At 45.9% G+C, this 21,522-nt stretch overlaps 1 protein-coding gene across 1 annotated transcript; it reads left to right on the top strand.

The window, feature by feature from the left end:
• The first annotated feature begins 18,239 nt into the window (after positions 1–18,239).
• Positions 18,240–19,942, top strand: LOC123769584 (uncharacterized). Its single transcript, XM_045760826.1, has 2 exons — positions 18,240–18,597; positions 19,503–19,942. The coding sequence occupies exons 1-2, from the start codon at positions 18,240–18,242 to the stop codon at positions 19,940–19,942; spliced, it is 798 nt and encodes a 265-aa protein (XP_045616782.1).
• The last annotated feature ends 1,580 nt before the right edge of the window (positions 19,943–21,522 follow it).

Genomic DNA, 21,522 nt, shown 5'->3' with positions numbered 1-21,522 from the left:
TAGCAGCCGTGATGTTCTTCACTGGAACTGCTATGGGAAATCTGGTGGTAGGACACAGGATGGTTAGGATGTAGGCGTTACCTGAACTGGTCCGAGGTAAAGGACCAACACAGTCTATTATGAGTCTGTGGAAAGGTTCCGCAGGCACCTGTATGGGAATCAGTGGTGCTCTGGGAATGGAGACGTTCGGTTTGCCTGCCATCTGACATGTATGACACTGTTTTACGTACTGTTTGACGTTATTTACCATACCTGGCCAGTAGTAGTCTTGGCGAATCCCATGGTAAGTCTTGTTGAAGCCGTAGTGGGAGAATGCTCCGTGGGCCAGGTGTAGAATAGTGGGCCGCAGGCTGGTGGGAATCACAAGTTGTTCGATGTTGGCCCAATCGTCCTCCTCCTTCAGTTTACTGGGTCTATATCTGCGGTAGAGCAAGTCGTTCTCTAGGAAGAACCCAGGAATACTGTCGGGTTGAGTCTCAGCCTGGAAAAACAATGGTGTTAAAGTAAGATCTTCCCTCTGCAACTTACGGAACTCCAACTTGGTCAGATGCGGGGGTAGTTTCTGAGGGTCTTGAGGGACAGCGGTAGCAGTAGCGTCAGCTGGCTGTGGACGTGCGGCTTGTGCACGGGTGGTCACGAGAACCGGAGGAGAAACTTCATCACTCTCTTGAACCTCTGCTGGAACATACTCAAGAATAGGGTTTATTGGCACAGAGTTACACACCTGGGGTTTGTCCATGACGATCAGGTTGGTCGGTTGCAGGTCTTCTGCCAAGTCGTTGCCTAGGAGAAGTTGCACTCCAGGCATGGGAAAAGGCTTTTCCCTGACGGCGACTTGGACTTCTCCGTTCACGTAGGGACAATCCAGGTGGACTCTGGCGAGAGGGTATGGAGTGGTAGCAGTGAGGTCAGTGATGAAGACTGTTTCCCCGGTGTAGACTAGGTTGGGCACAGCCGACTTCAAGATGATCGATTGTAGAGCAGCTGTGTCCCTCAAGATCTTCAATTTGAAACATCCCTCCGGATTTGAACCGTTGGCAGAGACAGTTCCAGTATACAGGTGGTTACTGAAAAGAGAAAGATCATTAACATCAACACCAACATTCATCACAGGCTTACCGGACTTAGGAGGAGTTGGTTTGGGTCTTTGTTGGTCAGTGGTTCCCTTGTATTGAGACTTACCACACTTTTCTATGGTATGTCCATAGAGTCTACAATACTTGCAGTACAGTTGTGAACCAGCTTGATCGGGGCTCACCTTCTCGTAACTGTACCACGACTTCTTACTGGAGGATGGTTCGGGTGTCAGCCGGTGGATGAGGCTGTAAGTGTCAGCCGACTTAGCACACTTCAGGTAGTCGGTTTCTTCTTTATCTGCTAAGTAGAGGCGGACAGGAGGCGGCACACGTCTCAAGAATTCTTCAACAAGCATCAGGTTGACGAGTTCTGTAAAAGTAGAGACATGTGCTGCTTCCAGCCATTTCATGAAATACCTCCGTTTCGTGTTAGCAAACTCAAGGAAGGTAGTGGTACTTGCCTTCAGGTGGTCACGGAATTTCCTTCTATAACTTTCAGTGGAAAGTAGGTAGGCGTCCAACACTGCTTGTTTCAGAGTGTAGTAGTCATTCTCAGACGCCAAAGTACTGAGTGTGACTGCAGCTCTACCTGTAAGATGGACTCTGAGAAGTGTGGCCCATTGGTCGACAGGCCAACGGAGTTGATTAGCAAGGGTTTCAAAGGTGGTGAAAAACACATCAACTTCTGCTTCTACAAAGGATGGCATTAACTTACTTGCATGTGATATATTAAAACTGACGGGAAGATTGGCAGTAGCTTGTTGGCGTTGAGTGAAGTGGGAAGTTTCCAAGGCGATTTCACGTTGACGACACTCTAGAGCCAGAGTTGCTTGTTGCTTGTCATGTTCACGTTGCATTTCCAACTCGCGTTGTTTGGTTTCAAGCTGTACTCGTTCCCGCTCCTGGAGTGCTTCAAGCTGTACTCGTTCCCGCTCCTGGAGTAGTGCAACCTCACGTTCTTGGAGGGCGAGTCCTCGTTCGTGTTCTTCTCTCCTCAAAGCAGCTTCGCGTTCTTGTTCTTCCCTCCGTATGGCAGCCGCTCGTTCTTGTTGCTCACGTTCAATCTTAGCCAGCTCTAGTTTAAGTTTCATCGTTGCCAAGTCAGTTTTATCTGCAATATAGTAAGTTTCATGAGTTTCAGAGTCTATCTTACCTTGCTCTAAATAGTAATCCAGCAACAGGTTGTGTAGGTCATTTTTGTTGGCTTGGTAGGGAACTTCTAGTTGATACTCATGTGCAAGAGTTTGTAATTCAGTCCTCTTGGCACGACTTAAAGTCCCTATTTCACCTGCTGGATTTGCACGGAAAGTTTGGAGACGAAACATGGTGAAATTAGCAAATAAAGGTACACGAATATTCAATAGTGAAATGTCAGAAACAGGACAACGTGGCAACTGGTACCTATCCTGTGTGATCTTTAACAATTAACGTTAAGTGAAAGATATTAAATGATTAAATTAAATCAAGGGCGCAGGAAATCTTGTACCCGGTACTCATGTAAGAGAATAAGGGCAAGAAAATCCTACTAACAAATGAAACTAAGTTTCGAAAACAAGTGAAACAGTTAAATGCTTCAAAAGTAAAATTGGTAGTCCAAGGATGTAGGCATACCTTGCCAAGTCTCTATAGGACATAAAGCAAGTTTTTCCCACTGAATTTAATATGATACTTACGGAATTAGCGAACTTTTGTGCTCTGAAAAAATAAGCTAATTCCCTACCGTTGTATGTATCATCATCTCTGACTGACGTGTAGGGGTGCGAGGTGTCAACTGGTGACGAGAACTGCTGCTGAGGTCCCAATTCAGCAACTAAAGTTCGAGCTAGAGGAACTATGGCCCTCTTTGTCCTCCTACAGTCAGATTGCAGAAGATTGGGTACTCTTGACCCGGGGCAGACCACAGTACCAGGGTACCAATATGATGATCTGTCAGAATGAGAAATATTCAAGGGACATAGATGGTAAACACGAGTAATAACACGGAGGGAGAGATGACCAATTAAGAGTATGACTGCGGCCTACAGTCACCACGTAATCCAAAGTTGTCTCACCTTCACTATATGTTACTCTCGTAATGCACAATACACCGCACCTTATAAAAAATGAAATTGAATATGAAAAATAGTAAAGCTACGTTAACAAAGTTAAATACGCTTACCATAAATTTCCACTTGGCACCAGTACCTGAGTGAAGCTCCTAGGACAGGCCCCCATATAACTTGTGACGGTAACGCGTTGGTGTTCGGCTGTTTAAGGCTAGGGGTATGGCCTCGTCACATAGTTATAAAAAAAAATAGAAAAAACTGGAACTTCGTCTGTGGTAAGGTAAGGAGAAGACACACAAAACACAAGTAAACTTTAACAATGAAATTTTAATTACGTTAATTAAATCAAAACATGAATAAAATGCACAAACAAATTCTTATAATAAAATCAATCAATCAAAATAATAAGAATAATTAAATGACAATGAAAAGTTACGTTAAGGCAAAATAACAAGAAGTGCAATACAAAGTAAATGGGAGGTGTTTGGAATATTGGCTTAAAGCCACCACTTCTCTCAGTACACGCTAGCGTCTAGCCGGGAGGAGTGGTGACCACGAGAGCACTGAACATTCTGAGGTCTGTGGGTGGGGCGACCCCAGACATCAAGTAGTATGGGGGCGAGTGCAGGTGCAGCCAGACCGGCGACCAATCAGCGGAGCCGGTAGCGATCAACATGTAGTTTGGTGGTTTGAGTACGAACAGGTGGCTGGCTGCATACGTTTTGCTCACCCTGGCAAGCCTTGCTGGTGTTGTTGTCATTGTTGGACATGTCTTCCATAGTCGTTTTATATAATTTCGACGACGTAATTATGGAGGGAAGAGCAGGCTCAATCTCTTGAAGGAGATTATCGTCACAATATATATATATATATATATATATATATATATATATATATATATATATATATATTGTGACAATAATCTCCTTCAAGAGATTGAGCCTGCTCTTCCCTTCATAATTACGTCGTCACAATTATATAAAAGACTATGGAAGAAATGTCAAACAACAACAACACCAGCACCAGCAAGGCTTGCCAGGGTGAGCAGAAACGTATGCATCCAGCCACCTGTTCGAACTCCAACCACCAAACTACCCGTTGATCGCTACGGCTCCGCTGATTGGTCGCCGGTCTGGCTGCACCTGCACTCGCCCCCAATACTACCTGATGTCTGGGGCCACCCCAACATCAGTCCTCAGAATGTTCCGTGCTTTCGTAGCCAGCACTCCTCCCAGCTAGACGTTAGCGTGTACTGAGAGAGGTGGTGGCTTTAAGCCAATATTCCAGCACCTCCCACTTAACTTTTGTGTTGCACTTCTTATTATTTTGCCTTAACGTAACTTTCATTGTGTCATTTAAGTATTCTTATTATTTTGATTCATTGATTTTATTATACATATTTGTTTGTGCATTATTTTCATGTTTTGATTTATTTAACGTAATTAAAATTTCATTGTTAAAGTTTACTTGTGTTTTGTGTGTCTTCTCCTTACCTTACCACAGACGAAGTTCCAGTTTTTCTATTTTTTTTTATAACTATGTGACGAGGCCATACCCCTAGCCTTAAACAGCCGAACACCAACGCGTTACCGTCACAAGTTATATGGGGGCCTGTCCTAGGAGCTTCACTCAGGTACTGGTGCCAAGTGGTAATTTATGGTAAGCGTATTTAACTTTGTTAACGTAGCTTTACTATTTTTCATTCAATTTCATTTTTTATAAGGTGCGGTGTATTGTGCATTACGAGAGTAACATATAGTGAAGGTGAGACAACTTTGGATTACGTGGTGACTGTAGGCCTCAGTCATACTCTTAATTGGTCATCTCTCCCTCCATGTTATTACTCGTATTTACCATCTATGTCCCTTGAATATTTCTCATTCTGACAGATCATCATATTGGTACCCTGGTACTGTGGTCTGCCCCGGGTCAAGAGTACCCAATCTTCTGCAATCTGACTGTAGGAGGACAAAGAGGGCCATAGTTCCTCTAGCTCGAACTTTAGTTGCTGAGTTGGGACCTCAGCAGCAGTTCTCGTCACAAGTTGACACCTCGCACCCCTACACGTCAGTCAGAGATGATGATACATACAACGGTAGGGAATTAGCTTATTTTTTCAGAGCACAAAAGTTCGCTAATTCTGTAAGTATCATATTAAATTCAGTAGGAAAAACTTGCTTTATGTCCTATAGAGACTTGGCAAGGTATGCCTACATCCTTGGACTACCAATTTTACTTTTGAAGCATTTAACTGTTTCATTTGTTTTCGAAACTTTGTTTCATTTGTTAGTAGGATTTTCTTGCCCTTATTCTCTTACATGAGTACCGGGTACAAGATTTCCTGCGCCCTTGATTTAATTTAATCATTTAATATCTTTCACTTAACGTTAATTGTTAAAGATCACACAGGATAGGTACCAGTTGCCACGTTGTCCTGTTTCTGACATTTCATTATTGAACATTCGTGTACCTTTATTTGCTAATTTCACCATGTTTCGTCTCCAAACTTTCCGTGCAAATCCAGCAGGTGAAATAGGGACTTTGAGTCGTGCCAAGAGGACTGAACTACAAACTCTTGCACATGAGTATCAACTAGAAGTTCCCTACCAAGCCAACAAAAATGACCTACACAACCTGTTGCTGGATTACTATTTAGAGCAAGGTAAGATAGACTCTGAAACTCATGAAACTTACTATATTGCAGATAAAACTGATTTGGCAACGCTGAAACTCAAACTAGAGCTGGCCAAGATTGAACGTGAGCAGCAAAGGGAAGCCCTCGAACAACAAGAACGAGCAGCTGCCATACGAAGAGAAGAACAAGAACGCGGACTCGCCCTCCAGGAACGTGAGGTTGCCCTACTCCAGGAGCGGGAACGAGTACAGCTTGAAACACTCCAGGAGCGGGAACGAGTACAGCTTGAAACCAAACGACGAGAGTTGGAGATGCAACGCGAACATGACAAGCAACAAGCGACTCTGGCTCTTGAGTGTCGTCAACGGGAATACACGTTGGAAACTTCACACCTCGCTCAACGCCAGCAAGCTACTGCCAATCTTCCCGTCAGTTTTAATATATCACATGCAAGTAAGTTAATGCCATCCTTTGTAGAAGCAGAAGTTGATGTGTTCTTTACCACCTTTGAAACCCTTGCTAATCAACTCAGTTGGCCTGTCGACCAATGGGCAACACTTCTCAGAGTCCATCTTACAGGTAGAGCTGCAGTCACACTCAGTACTTTGGCGTCTGAGAATGACTACTACACTCTGAAACAAGCAGTGTTAGACGCCTACCTACTTTCCACCGAAAGTTATAGAAGGAAATTCCGTGACCACCTGAAGGCAAGTACCACTACCTTCCTCGAGTTTGCTAACACGAAACGGAGGTATTTCATGAAATGGCTGGAAGCAGCACATGTCTCTACTTTTACAGAACTCGTCAACCTGATGCTTGTTGAAGAATTCTTGAGACGTGTGCCGCCTCCTGTCCGCCTCTACTTAGCAGATAAAGAAGAAACCGACTACCTGAAGTGTGCTAAGTCGGCTGACACTTACAGCCTCATCCACCGGCTGACACCTGAACCATCCTCCAGTAAGAAGTCGTGGTACAGTTACGAGAAGGTGAGCCCCGATCAAGCTGGTTCACAACTGTACTGCAAATATTGTAGACTCTATGGACATACCATAGACAAGTGTGGTAAGTCTCAATACAAGGGAACCACTGACCAACAACGACCCAAACCAACTCCTCCTAAGTCCGGTAAGCCTGTGATGAATGTTGGTGTTGATGTTAATGATCTTTCTCTTTTCAGTAACCACCTGTATACTGGAACTGTCTCTGCCAACGGTTCAAATCCGGAGGGACGTTTCAAATTGAAGATCTTGAGGGACACAGCGGCTCTACAATCGATCATCTTGAAGTCGGCTGTGCCCAACATAGTCTACACCGGGGAAACAGTCTTCATCACTGACCTCACTGCTACCACTCCATACCCTCTCGCCAGAGTCCACCTGAATTGTCCCTACGTGAACGGGGAAGTCCAAGTCGCCGTCAGGGAAAAGCCTTTTCCCATGCCTGGAGTGCAACTTCTCCTAGGCAACGACTTGGCAGAAGACCTGCAACCGACCAACCTGATCGTCATGGACAAACCCCAGGTGTGTAACTCTGTGCCAAGTAATCCTATTCTCGAGTATGTTCAAGCAGAGGTTCAAGAGAGTGATGAAGTTTCTCCTCCGGTTCTCGTGACCACCCGTGCACAAGCCGCACGTCCACAGCCAGCTGACTCTACTGCCACCGCTGTCCCTCAAGACCCTCAGAAACTACCCCCGCATCTGACCAAGTTGGAGTTCCGTAAGTTGCAGAGGGAAGATCTTACTTTAACACCATTGTTTTTCCAGGCTGAGACTCAACCCGACAGTATTCCTGGGTTCTTCCTAGAGAACGACTTGCTCTACCGCAGATATAGACCCAGTAAACTGAAGGAGGAGGACGATTGGGCCAACACCGAACAACTTGTGATTCCCACCAGCCTGCGGCCCACTATTCTACACCTGGCCCACGGAGCATTCTCCCACTACGGCTTCAACAAGACTTACCATGGGATTCGTCAAGACTACTACTGGCCAGGTATGGTAAACAACGTCAAACAGTACGTAAAACAGTGTCATACATGTCAGATGGCAGGCAAACCGAACGTCTCCATTCCCAGAGCACCACTGATTCCCATACAGGTGCCTGCGGAACCTTTCCACAGACTCATAATAGACTGTGTTGGTCCTTTACCTCGGACCAGTTCAGGTAACGCCTACATCCTAACCATCCTGTGTCCTACCACCAGATTTCCCATAGCAGTTCCAGTGAAGAACATCACGGCTGCTACGGTTATCAAACATCTATTGAAGATCTTCACTCAATACGGATTTCCCAGGGAGATTCAAAGTGACTGTGGCACCAACTTCACCAGTGATCTCTTCAAAAGGACACTGGAGGAGTTCAACATCAAACAGGTATTGTCCAGCCCCTATCATCCTGCTTCACAGGGTTCTCTTGAACGTAGTCATCAGACCATCAAAGCACTCTTGAAAAAGTTTTGTAGTGAAACCTCAAAGGATTGGGATAAGCAGATTGACCTAATAATGTGTATTTTCAGAAGTCTCCCCAATGAGTCCCTAGGAGTATCTCCTTATGAGATGCTCTACGGCCGTAAGTGCCGTACTCCCCTTAAGGCTTTCAAAGACTCTCTCAGAGATGCCACCTTCAGTGAGCATCAGAATGTGCCCCAGTTTCTTCAAAACCTTCAACACATTCTAGAGAGAGTCCACCGCTTTGCCCATGATAATCTATTGAAAGCCCAGGTGAGAATGAAGACTCATTACGACCAGACCAGCAAAGTAAGAAAATTCAAGCCGGGAGACTTCGTCCTTGCTTATTTCCCTATCCCAGGTTCACCTTTACAAAACAGATTTTCAGGACCCTACTGCGTCAAAGAGTGCAGGAATAATAATAATTATGTGATAGAGACTCCAGATAGGCGGCGGAAGACCCAGCTGTGCCACGTCAACCTCCTGAAGCAATATAATGGTACTCCTCCCACTGTCTTGACTAATTATTCCACATTCACAGAACCCTACATCCACAGTGAGACCTTCCCAGCTTCTCCTCCCGAAAGCACTGACAAGGAGTCAGCGCTTTCTAATTCCAAAATCCTTAATGATCTTCCCAAATGCTTTCAGGATAATACTCGTGCTCCTATGCCCTCTTCTAATTCCACTCTCACCTCGTCAGATAAGCCCTACATCCTCCATTTCGACGCCAATGGTACCGACGATGGTGGTGTCGTGATGCAGCAACGAGGCGAGAAGAATACACCTGTCAGCGACTACTGCTACAAGGAACGACGGAACAATTGGCAAGGAGCTACTCTTCCTCATCCTGAAGCTTCAGCACTTCACTCCACACCTGAAAAGTGCTCGGTCCACCATCAATACGGACCACACCACCCTACACCTCCTGCAGCACGCCCACTTCTCATCTCAACGTCTTCTACTATGGGCTTGCTAACTGCAGAAATTCAACCTGGAGACACGCTATACCAAGAGTCTGACAACATCTTAGCCCATGATCTCTCCAGAGTTTATGAAGTAGAAGCAACTCCATCTATTACTCCACCACATAACGACGTACTTCTTCCAGAACCGCAGGCTTCGGGGGAGAGTTGTGACAATAATCTCCTTCAAGAGATTGAGCCTGCTCTTCCCTTCATAATTACGTCGTCACAATTATATAAAAGACTATGGAAGAAATGTCAAACAACAACAACACCAGCACCAGCAAGGCTTGCCAGGGTGAGCAGAAACGTATGCATCCAGCCACCTGTTCGAACTCCAACCACCAAACTACCCGTTGATCGCTACGGCTCCGCTGATTGGTCGCCGGTCTGGCTGCACCTGCACTCGCCCCCAATACTACCTGATGTCTGGGGCCACCCCAACATCAGTCCTCAGAATGTTCCGTGCTTTCGTAGCCAGCACTCCTCCCAGCTAGACGTTAGCGTGTACTGAGAGAGGTGGTGGCTTTAAGCCAATATTCCAGCACCTCCCACTTAACTTTTGTGTTGCACTTCTTATTATTTTGCCTTAACGTAACTTTCATTGTGTCATTTAAGTATTCTTATTATTTTGATTCATTGATTTTATTATACATATTTGTTTGTGCATTATTTTCATGTTTTGATTTATTTAACGTAATTAAAATTTCATTGTTAAAGTTTACTTGTGTTTTGTGTGTCTTCTCCTTACCTTACCACAGACGAAGTTCCAGTTTTTCTATTTTTTTTTATAACTATGTGACGAGGCCATACCCCTAGCCTTAAACAGCCGAACACCAACGCGTTACCGTCACAATATATATATATATATATATATATATATATATATATATTGTATAATAATATTTTAAATGTCATCAGTCTCAGGAGACTATGGAGTGGCCCCTCCAAGGTAGGTTGATACGGGGGAAGAAGCTGTTACCCAAGCAGCAGGTCCGTCCCCCCCCCCTTCCCCCCCAACCACTCCACGGCGCCCGAAGTCTTTAATGGAAAGGCAAACGCCAATACGATTGGTTCCAGCGCCACCGCAGGAACTGTCAGAACGATGCTGAAGGCAAGAACGAACTGCCCCCAGGGACTCCAGCGCCAGAGTTGACCTCGAAGTTGGTAAAAGAAGACACAGGGGGCTCCAAGCCCGGAGACCGCCGTCGTCGGGGCCGGAGAAGAACGACCCCAGCAAGGACAAGAACGACCCCAGCAAGGACAAGAACGACCCCAGCAAGGACAAGAACCACCCCAGCAAGGACAAGAACCACCCCAGCAAGGACAAGAACCACCCCAGCAAGGACAAGAACCACCCCAGCCTCCTGAAGCAGAGCCTGGGCCGCACGAGCCCCAGGAGGTGGACGTGAGAGCCGTGCACCTGCCTGAGGCCGGCTTCCTTCATGACCCAGCAGCAGTTGTGCTGGGTCATGACGGAAGACGGCCTCGGGTGAAAGGGGGCTGTGACGATCTCTGGAACCCGTAGGTGCGGGGCCGGGATGTCCACCTCCTGGGGCTCGTGTGGCCATATATATATATATGTCGTACCTAGTAGCCAGAACTCACTTCTCAGCCTACTATGCAAGGCCCGATTTGCTTAATAAGCCAAGTTTTCCTGAATTAATATATTTTCACTAATTTTTTTCTTATCAAATGATAAAGCTGTAACACCCAGGACCTCCCCCCCCTTAGAGTTCACACCCAGGGAAGCCTTCTCCAAGAGGTCAGCCCAGATGACCTCCGGTTTATCTTGTATATTGATTATAAATTCCTGGGTTAGTCTTAGTCAGCATAGTTTCAAGTATGTAATATTTCATGCAAGGAAATTAGACTCCAGATTCTTATGTGTAAACATCCCTGGATCTCCCCCTTTTGGCCAGGTCAGAGGTCAGTCACATGTAATTAATAACTCCTCTCTTGAAGAGTGTAGGGTGAATGTCAAACAAGCTTTTTGAAATATTTCCTTGAGTGTTTGTACACTCTTGGTGGGTAGCAACAGCAGATCTCCCCCTCCCCCCTGTGGGGGGTTGTATATAGAGGGCCTGTAGGAACATAGGAAGGGCAGAGGGCGGTACACCGGGATCGAAAGCGGGGCTGTGAAGAACATCTCAGCCCGGGAGAGAGATAGCTTAAGGTAATGTGTGTGATCTCTGAGTTTTTGTTCCATGTCCAAATTTCTTAACTTTTTGCCAGTGTTAGTGTAGCATTTATAAGTAGTGATTGACATAATTTTGGTCTCAATAAACTCATGTTAAATTTCCCGTCTGTGTCAATTGTTGAATCCTCTTAGCCTTTTGGATATAGTGGCTGACAACCGTTTTCATAATTAATGACAGTCATAGAAAGTACTCTCCTAGTCAAGCAATGTTTCTTGCCTCGTTGCTTGATATAGTTTCAATGGTCAAAGGCAGATGGTGGCAGCGTATTTAATCCTTGTGTTAGCATTTCCTTATTGGCAGTGTACCTTTGGTTCCGGTGTAACCATCATATGTCAGCTCATAACAGTGTTATCAAGTGCAACCGATGAGGAAGTGTTACTCAGGATAAGTAGTGTTCCATTATAGTGGTGTTCCATTATAGTGGTACACAATAGAGTGGTGTTACAAAGCTACCCATTTCATTATGCATGAGTTCAATTTTTTTTCATTGGAGTTAAAATTAACGTAGATATATGACCGAACCTAACCAACCCTACCTAACCTAACCTAACCTATCTTTATAGGTTAGGTTAGGTTAGGTAGCCGTGTAACACGGGTTAGGGTTCCTCTCTCTTTACTTCCTTCTTTCTACTCCCTCTACCCGTATTCTTACTTTTATTTCTAAACCAAGGGACTCCAAAACTTTTAACAAAGCCAACTCCACGCCACGTGGTCCTAAGACGATTGACCGACTTAGGATTCTACACCCAGTATGACGTGACCTAAGCTCTGAACAAAACCCTAGAGTCACCTCTGCTGCCACCACCAGACCAGTAATACAAGAGCAATGATCGAGGTCTGGATCGATCACGCTAATTAATCAACCTAGGGGCTTGATCCCCACTATAAACGATGACCTTGAGTGTGGAATAAATTACACGGTAATGATAATTCCGATTCGATGTTAGAATCGGCGCCCAATGCAACTCTGCCTCGTGTGGACCACGTGACCAGGACAAGTATACACATAAAACACATGGAAACAATAAAATGCAAATTAATAACAAATTTAATTTATTAAAAGAAAACTAAAACAAAATCTAAATGTGTTCACTCCCTATCACTTTAACACTCCCTACTTGACCTGAATGGCAAATGAGAAGACTATCCCTATAATTTACAATAGCAACTATACCTTGGGCGACCACAGCTCTGGGTGTTGTGCTGGTCTTGTTGGGGAGAGGTAAGATGTTGACCTCTTATCCCAGCTGCTTCCGTGACCACACTAATCTGTCCTCGTCTGATCTCGCCCAGACAGAGTATTGTATTGTTCCGCATCGCTTACCCAGTTACTTTAGCAAGGTTAAGTTATAACAATTAACCTCTGTTTGTACTGAATTGATCCAGACTGGTTGAATTATTTTACTTTAATTAGATTACACAAACATCTAACGGCAAAGCTGTTCCCGATCACAAAAATGGTTATTAAAACTTTGAGAAATATTAGACATGTCAACCCTGCTGACCTATGACCGCCGGTCACTCCGCCTTAAAAGTTAGATCTGATTCGTGACGTCACTGATGGTGACTTAACTCAATAATTAGAATACTCTTGATATTGTATCCAGTACTATTATACAATACAATTTTAATGCAAAATGAATAAAGGCTAATTTTCTCTAAATTACTGAATACTATAGGATGATTCATTTTACGCAGTTATGAACAAAGCGTCGGTTATTTCCACCGCGAATTCCCCTGGGGGTCAGGTCACCATGCGGCTCAGCTTCCCATTCTCTTTTGTCGATAAACCACTCTGGATAATTCTTACAACAGCCTAGTTTGTTACAACCCCCCCCCGCACAAGCACTTAGTAAACCTTGTTAATTTGTTAAAATTCACGAGGTTTAGTATCCAAACCCACAATTCAACTCATGCCACAAACAAAAGCTAACCTAACTAATAAAATTCGACAAATAATAGTCCAACATCATAATGAACATGTTCATATTTCATAAATTTCTCAGCTGTCAACTGACAGCAATCCTCTAATATCAGGAAACATACATCCTATCCTTACTGACATAGCTAAATAACATGTCCCTACTCTACCATCAAAAACTAGCTATTAAACTCTCTTGGCTCTTCACTAGCCAAGTCCATGTGTCCTCTAGAGCCGGCCACACCGTGCTCAAACAAACATTAAAGTTATATCATCAGACTGAACTTTCAGTCATCCGGGAGCGTACTACGGAACTATCAGTTCACATCCGTGTACTAACCACTCCCCATCAATGTCAACCTTGACATGTTAAGGAACACACCTAACGTTTATTTCATGTATCTAAAAATAAAAAAAATTCCTATACTATATCACAGGTTTCAGCTGACTGTACAGCCAAGTGTTCTCACTCACTAGAAGTGTCAATGTTTATATTGGTCCGCCTCTCCTGTGTTCAAACATTCTGAAAAAAAAATAGCACAACATAATTTTCCATAACCGTTTGTTCTGGGCTGAGACAATTACACAGGGGCTTCGATTTTGATTACTGACCAATTTATAGAGTAAAATTCATATTATACCAATTATTATTTTAAATCTGTTTTTCAACATTTATAAAGTATTGATTCTAAATCTGTTTTTCAACATTTAAACAAAAGTGTCCAGATGTTCTTTACACAGATGTTCAGAGCCACTTTGTTGTTTGTATCAATTGTTCATATTGAGTAATCGAAAAAAAATCGATGCTGCTGGATGCTGAATGTAGTCGCTGACGATGACGGTGTCGATCTTGCTTCTTCTCATGTGTAGACATCAATACCTGGTCCTCTTGTACTCCCATCCGGTACTCTTGAATGACGACAGAGTGTAGTAGAGCGGAGTGCCAAGTGACAGCTGTAGAATACTGTTACTTCGGCCATTAATCTTGCTCTCGACAGTCCACACGCCTTCGTATTAATCACAGTTCACACGGTAGTCTTGATGTTAAACTTGTCGCAGATGACCACAGCAGAGCAGGACTGGATGTACCAACGGTGTCTCTTAGCAGGAGTGGTGTCAGAAGGTCGTAGAGGCGGGTTGCTTGTTTGCAGAACAGGTGAATCTCGTCTTCCATCATTGCTCACGTCATCTCAGGCGTTTCTTGATGTCACCAGGTTACTAGGCCGTAAACACCAACTGTGTATACCCTCGTACCGCCGACTTTAGGCCAAAGGAGACAATTTTGCGACCTTCTATTGGCGAGTCCCGGTACTCTGTAGGGAAACCGTGCCTTCCACCTGTGACCGCCTTACTTCCGCTTTCTTGTTACTTCAGATGACGTAATCATTAATCTTCCGGCGAAATTCTTGAGTACTGCTACGTGCTTTCCATTTCTTGACCTCTCCTCCAACACTGCTGGAATGGCTGCAGTCTTGATGACGCAGCAGGTGGGTAGTGGTGATCTCGAGACAGCTACCCCGGCGTTGTATGGCACCTCCGGTGACTGCTATAATGTGGACAGCTCGCTGGCCCTGACAACCTCGTTAGTGACGTGAGGCGTCGGCCGGGTGACTCTTGGACAGTCACTTATCCCCAAAGTAACTGATGTATGGGTTACTGGGTCTGGTGGGGGGGAGGGCTTTGTGTAACGTGCCTCCCCCCTCGGTCTTTACAGACAAGGGTTCACGTGTGGCTGGAACAACTGGGTCGGTGTACCAATCAGACCTGGGAACAGACAGACACAACACAGCGGAAGCATAGATATACTCTGGGTTTGGTGGAGGTGGAACCCCAGAGCACGGTAAAAGTTGCTACCTGAGTCAAGTATAGACATAGTACATCTCATTGCCTTTACAGGAAAATCTAATGAATACTAAATTATACTAACCAAGGAAGTTACTTTACTGTATAGCGCGAGATCTCGTCACCATAGGGTGGCGAGACTGCACCTGACTACTGATGAGCGATGACAGAGGGTCATCCTCATCTTCTGACTCGTCGGTGAAGCCATGAGTCAGCACTGCTGAGTCAGGAACTAGACCCGCTGAAGGCAGTTCTAATTCCTCTCTAGCATGATAATGTTTCAATTTATTTACGTGAATTGTCCTTTCCACCTGGTCCTCGAACACTCCTTTTATAACAAGATTAACCGGCCCCGCCCTTTTAATTACTCTATATGGTCCTCGCCACCTCGGAGCCAGTTTCCTGCTCTGATTGGCGGGCGCAGCCTCATTCACTCTCAATACGAGGCTTCCTTCCGTCAACTCAAGAGGGCGCACTTTCTTGTCATAAAAATGAGCATACCGAGTCCGTGCCTTCTTGGACGCTTCAGCTGCAATATTCCATGCATTTCTCATTTTTCCAAGGACCTCTGAAGGATAGTCCTCCCCGTATGCAACATTATGTCTGTTAAGCAGACCTGAGGGGAAATTGCATGAATTACCAGTAAACAAATGAAGTGGTTGGGTGTTAATTGATTGGTGGATGGCAGTATTCAAGGCGAACTGAACATAGGGTAGGTGTTCATCCCAGGTGTTTGCATCATGTTCAGCAAGGATTGCAAGCATATCCTTGACTGAACGATTAGTCCGTTCCGTCATTCCGTTTGCTTGTGGGTGGTAGGCTGTTGTAAAAGCCGAAGTTGTCTCTAAAATCTCACACACTTCTCTAAATATATTCCCATTGAATTCTTGACCCCGGTCAGAGACTAAAACTTTAGGAGGTCCGAATACAGTAACGAACCTACGCAAGAACGCATCTGCAACCGTACGAGAATCCTTCTGAGGTAATGCAACTAGTGTAGTGTATCTAGATAGATGGTCAACTAGCACCAACACATATCTGTTACCTGAATGACTGTGGTGTAAATCAATCAGATCGGCCCCCACACGATCTAACGGTTCACGAATTTCAGGAAATTCCTGAAGTGGGGCTTGTACCTTAAGGGTGCCTTTCCTCCTCTGGCAACGAGGGCACGACTTCACGAAATTGATTACCTCAGAAAGTAATCCTGGAAAATAAAATAGAGACTTTGCTTTTAAGTGCGTTTTAAAGATCCCCGGATGCCCTGCAATTTTTGAAGCATGCGCAAGCTTTAACGCTGATGACCGCAACGCGTCCGGAATAACTAGCTGAAATACTGCCCTATCATTCTGGCTATTAACATAATACAGGACGCCCTGTTTCATCTCAAAATCATGAATAGGTAAATTCTTTTTCTTTTTGGGGTATTTTCCTCCCTCTAAATACTCAATAATCTCTTTCCATCTAGGCTCGTTCATCTGGTATTCTCTCATTTTATCCGATGGAATGGTTTCAATATTTTCACTAATCTGCATTGCCGCTATATTTCTACTTAGCGTATCTGGCACAACATGTGCTGGACCAGGCTTGTACAAGATCTGGAATGAGTGGGCCGAAAGTTCGTGAGACCAGCGTGACATTCGTGGGCATTTTGTTCGCTTCTTAAATATGTGTGTTAACGCTCGATGGTCTGTGTAGATTACAAAATGCCGCTGAAATAGGTAAGGCTCGAAATACCTAACTGATTCTACTACTGCCAGTGCCTCCCGATCCGTAGCTGAATAACGAACTTCAGGTCCTTTGACCTTCCTACTGAAATAGGCTACTGGATGGGGTAAATTATCTGCGTCTCGCTGAATTAAGCACCCGCCAATAGCTATACCGCTGGCGTCAGTGTGCACTTCCCACTCTTTCTCAAAATCAGGAATAGCCAATACCGGTGTCGTGATTAGTTGGTTTGGTGTGATATCCACTCCTAGATCTTTCTCTCTGTCCGTTTCATTAAGTACTTCATCTCCTATTCTGTATCCTGTTTCTGGCCTCCTGTTTCCACTGCCTAGTTTCATTACTTTGCATTTACTCGGGTTGAACTTCACCAGCCATTTGTTGGACCATTCACTCAGTCTGTCTACGTCATCTTGTAGCCTCCTACTATCATCCTCTGTTTCAATACTCATAATTTTTGCATCATCAGCAAACATTGAGAGAAATGTTTGCTGATGATGCAAAAATTATGTGTGTGTGTGTGTGTTTTAGAGATAAAAAAAAGTAGTAAACATAATATGGGAAAATAGATTGATTAGAAAGGCGGGGTCCAAGAGCTAATAGCTCGAGTCTGCAGGTATAAATAGTAAAACACACACACACGTGTACACACACATTTTATATATATATATATATATATATATATATATATATATATATATATATATATATATATATATATATATAAAGTATTGTAGACTATTGATGGGCCGAAACTTGAGATACGTGGTTGTTTGGTACGCCAGCGGCCTTCATGCTTACAGGGTCGACGTTCGATCCCCGATGGTGGAAGTGTTAGCCATCGTTCCGTCACTGTGTGCTGAGCGTGTCTCCGTGTATCTTCCCTGTGCTACATACAGTCACGCTGGCTGTGAGCTGTCTCCTAGCCTGGCCTCCCACACCTCTCCTACCATCACCACTTTTGGTACTCCCATCACCACAACCACCACACCAGAAACCACCACAACCACCACCAATGCTCCACCACAACCATCACCAATGAAACCACCACAACCACTATATCAGAAACCACCACAACCACCATCAATGCTCCACCACAACCACCACCAATGAAACCACCACAACCACTATATCAGAAACCACCACAACCACCACCAATGCTCCACCACCACAACCACCAATGCTCCACCACAACCACCACCATTCGGACGGCCACCAGCCCTACTCTCCACAAACCCATTACCCCCACACGATAACTAAATCTGTCTTTGTCCTTCGCCTCCCTTGTGGCCCATTTTCCCTTCCTTCGTTCTCGTTAGGGGCCCTCCCCCTTCCCTCTCCCCTCCCATCTCTCCCTCCTCCCTCCCTCCTTGTGTGGTGTGATGGGCTGGTTGGTGTTCCCTGTTGACTTACGACGGACGGAGAGACTAGCATTTTCCCTGCCGCCCCATCACCGGCAAGCCGCCCCATCACCGGCAAGCCGCCCCATCACCGGCAAGCCGCCCCATCACTGGCAAGCCGCCCCATCACCGGCAAGCCGCCCCATCACCGGGAAGCCGCCCATCACCGGGAAGCCGCCCCATTACCGACACGCCGCCCCATCACCGGAAAGCCGCCCCATCACCGGAAAGCCGCTCCATCACCGGGAAGCCGCCCCATCACCGGAAAGCCGCCCCATCACCGGAAAGCCGCCCCATCACCGGAAAGCCGCCCCATCACCGGGAAGCCGCCCCATCACCGGCAAGCCCCCCCCCCATCACCGGCAAGCCGCCCCATCACCGGCACGTCGCCCATCACCGGCAAGCCCCCCCCCCCATCACCGGCAAGCCGCCCCATCACCGGCAAGCCGCCCCATCACCGGCAAGCCGCCCCATCACTGGCAAGCCTCTCTCATTCCACTAAGATGAGTTGATTCACTGACTGGAGTGAAGGGAGTTCAACCCTTCCCGGGTGAGGTTTCAGTAGTCTCTGGTTCAACCCCTTGAGCGCTCACTCTCTCTCAGAGAGATTATTCTTCCCACTTTCCGTCTGGAATGGAAAACGGGGGAAAGGGGGACACTTTCCACCTTTATATTCTATAAATTCTTGTCTGACAATTTGAATTAGGAAGCTTCAACTTCTGGGCCCCGCCTTTGCCCGAGTGTTTGCGCGCGCTGGGAGATAGTTGTAGGGGTTTTGGGGCACCGAACCCCCACACCTCCACCTTTGTGTAGGCACCCCATCCCAGGCAGCTGTATATTTTAGTTAACTCCCAGGTACCTGTGGACCGCTGCCAGGTGAGCACAGGTGAACACCGCCCCCCCCCCCACACCGCTCGGGCTGGTAACCCAGGACCAGTCGGTTGGGATCCTATTCCTCTCATCACAAATATTAAATTATTCTCATTTGTTGCCTCATCTCCCCCCCCCCCCGCTCCTCCTCCTCCCTGTTGCACCTCCCCCCCCACCTCTCACCCCCCCCCATCTCTCACCCCCCCCACCACTCACCCCCCCCCCCCACCACTCACCCCCCCCCACCACTCACCCCCCCCCCCCACCACTCACCCCCCCCCCCACCTCTCACCCCCCCCCCCCGTTCACAAGTACCATCCTTAACAGTTTCAACACATTGTAGTTACAATGTGCAAACGTTTAGACACTTATAAGGTGATCAAGAGCCGTCAAGTGATCAAGAGCCGTCAAGTGATCAAGAGCCGTCAAGTGATCAAGAGCCGTCAAGTGATCAAGAGCCGTCAAGTGATCAAGAGCCGTCAAGTGATCAAGAGCCGTCAAGTGATCAAGGGCCGTCAAGTGATCAAGAGTCGTCCAGTGATCAAGGGCCGTCCAGTGATCAAGGGTCGTCAAGTGATCAAGAGCCGTCAATTGATCAAGAGCCGTCAAGTGATCAAGAGCCGTCAAGTGATCAAGAGCCGTCAAGTGATCAAGGGCCGTCAAGTGATCAAGAGCCGTCAAGTGATCAAGAGCCGTCAAGTGATCAAGAGCCGTCAAGTGATCAAGAGCCGTCAAGTGATCAAGGGTCGTCAAGTGATCAAGAGCCGTCAAGTGATCAAGAGCCGTCAAGTGATCAAGAGTCGTCAAGAGCTTGAGTTGTGGCCCCAGAGGGCGGGACCCGGGACTCTCAGGATAGCAGCTCTCACAGTTAACAGAAAATCCTATTTATTATCTTCCAAGGTTAATCCTGAGGATGGTGTTGTGACTGAGGTTGTTAGGGGTGATTAAGTGATGTTGTTTGATAGAGGAAAAGGCGGAGGGGGTGATGACTTTTCCGTTGTCAGGGACAGGAAGCCTGTATGTAGGCGTACTGATGTCCCACTGACCTTCATCAGGAAGCAGCCCATAAGTGCCTGTAACTCCCTGGTATATGTTTTACTGCTAGGTGAACAGTGGCGTCAGGGGAAAGAAAACGTGCACGGAACACTCGGCTGTGTAACCCAACGTCGTAGACTACTGTGTTAAGTAGTCTACAACGTCTACAGTCTACAGTAGTCTACAGTCCAATTAAGTTAACTGGACTGTTAGGGTGGTGTGTGGGGAGGGGTGTGGAAAGTGTGTGGAGGGGGTGTGGACGGTGTGGGGAGGGGTGTGGAAAGTGTGTGGTGGGGGTGTGGACGGTGTGGGGAGGGGTGTGGACACGTGGTGTTACGTACACAGTAACAGTGAAGGCGGCGCGGCAGTGGGAGATCAATAGTTAAAACTTGCCTGCGTCACTTCTCCAGTGTACGCTAGTGGGTGTCAGCACACTCAGGTGAGGCGTACAACGTGCAGTATGGTAATGTACACAGTGTACAGGCGCTAATGTACACAGTGTACAGGCGCTAATAGTGTGGCCGGAGGAAGTAAACAGTTCCATTTATGTTTTGCTGACAAAAAAAAGCCTCGCTCACTTGTATAAATTCCAGGTATAAATATAAGGTAAATGAAAACGAAAGAGAATCTGTCTTAATACGAGCCTAACATAAGTTACACAAAATACTACACTTCACACTCAATGCTAACAGGTATGGTGTGAGAGGAAGGGAGGTGGTGGCAGTGCCTTGGAAGGGATGCGACGCGGAGGGTATGCGCATGAGTCTGTCTGTCCCAGGTGTTACAGTTATTGGGATCAATGCTGGAATTGACTAAACCCTTTCCTCCTCCCATCCCCCCTTTTCCCCTTCTTTCCTGCTTACGGCCATGTGGTGGTTGGGGCGAGTAACGCCAGTGGGGGATCCAAGTACACTGCAGGGTGTGATGTGTGTGTGTATGTGTGTAGGGGGGGGGGGGAATAATCCCCCTACCATTAATGACTATCCACACTCCAATCTAGCAGCCTATCCTCCTAATTCTATATTTTTTTACTTTGATTACAGAAGTTGAAACAAGTAATTAACTTCGTGATGGCTGTATAATTATCGTTTTAATCAACTCATTAAAATCCTGTATATTGGGTTTATATTATAAATCATTCAAGGAGATTAAATTGATTAGACCTTATTATTGTGCAATAAGAACAAGCTATCTGTTAAATTTGGCAGATTGTAAAAACCTTGCTTCCCTCTCACCATGCTAGTCCCTGGGCAGTAAATATTCTGACACATAACTGTAACACGGAAGACTTTTTATTATAAAATGGGATGATGTGTATCACATCCTCATACAAGATAATACGACAAAGTAGGAGTTGTGA

Source organism: Procambarus clarkii, chromosome 63 (assembly GCF_040958095.1).
Source record: "Procambarus clarkii isolate CNS0578487 chromosome 63, FALCON_Pclarkii_2.0, whole genome shotgun sequence".
NCBI classification, from domain to species: domain Eukaryota; kingdom Metazoa; phylum Arthropoda; class Malacostraca; order Decapoda; family Cambaridae; genus Procambarus; species Procambarus clarkii.
The sequence above is the reverse complement of the archived record's forward strand: the minus strand, read 5'-3'. Positions and strand labels throughout refer to the sequence as shown.

What these genes read in the sequence shown, in the direction of transcription:
- LOC123769584 (XM_045760826.1), top strand. Translation starts at nt 18,240, where the DNA reads ATGGGCTGGTTGGTGTTCCCTGTTGACTTACGACGGACGGAGAGACTA. An exon ending in GGGAAGCCGCCCCATCACCG is followed by an intron (nt 18,598 to 19,502) that starts GCAAGCCCCCCC and finishes GACACTTATAAG; the next exon opens with GTGATCAAGAGCCGTCAAGT.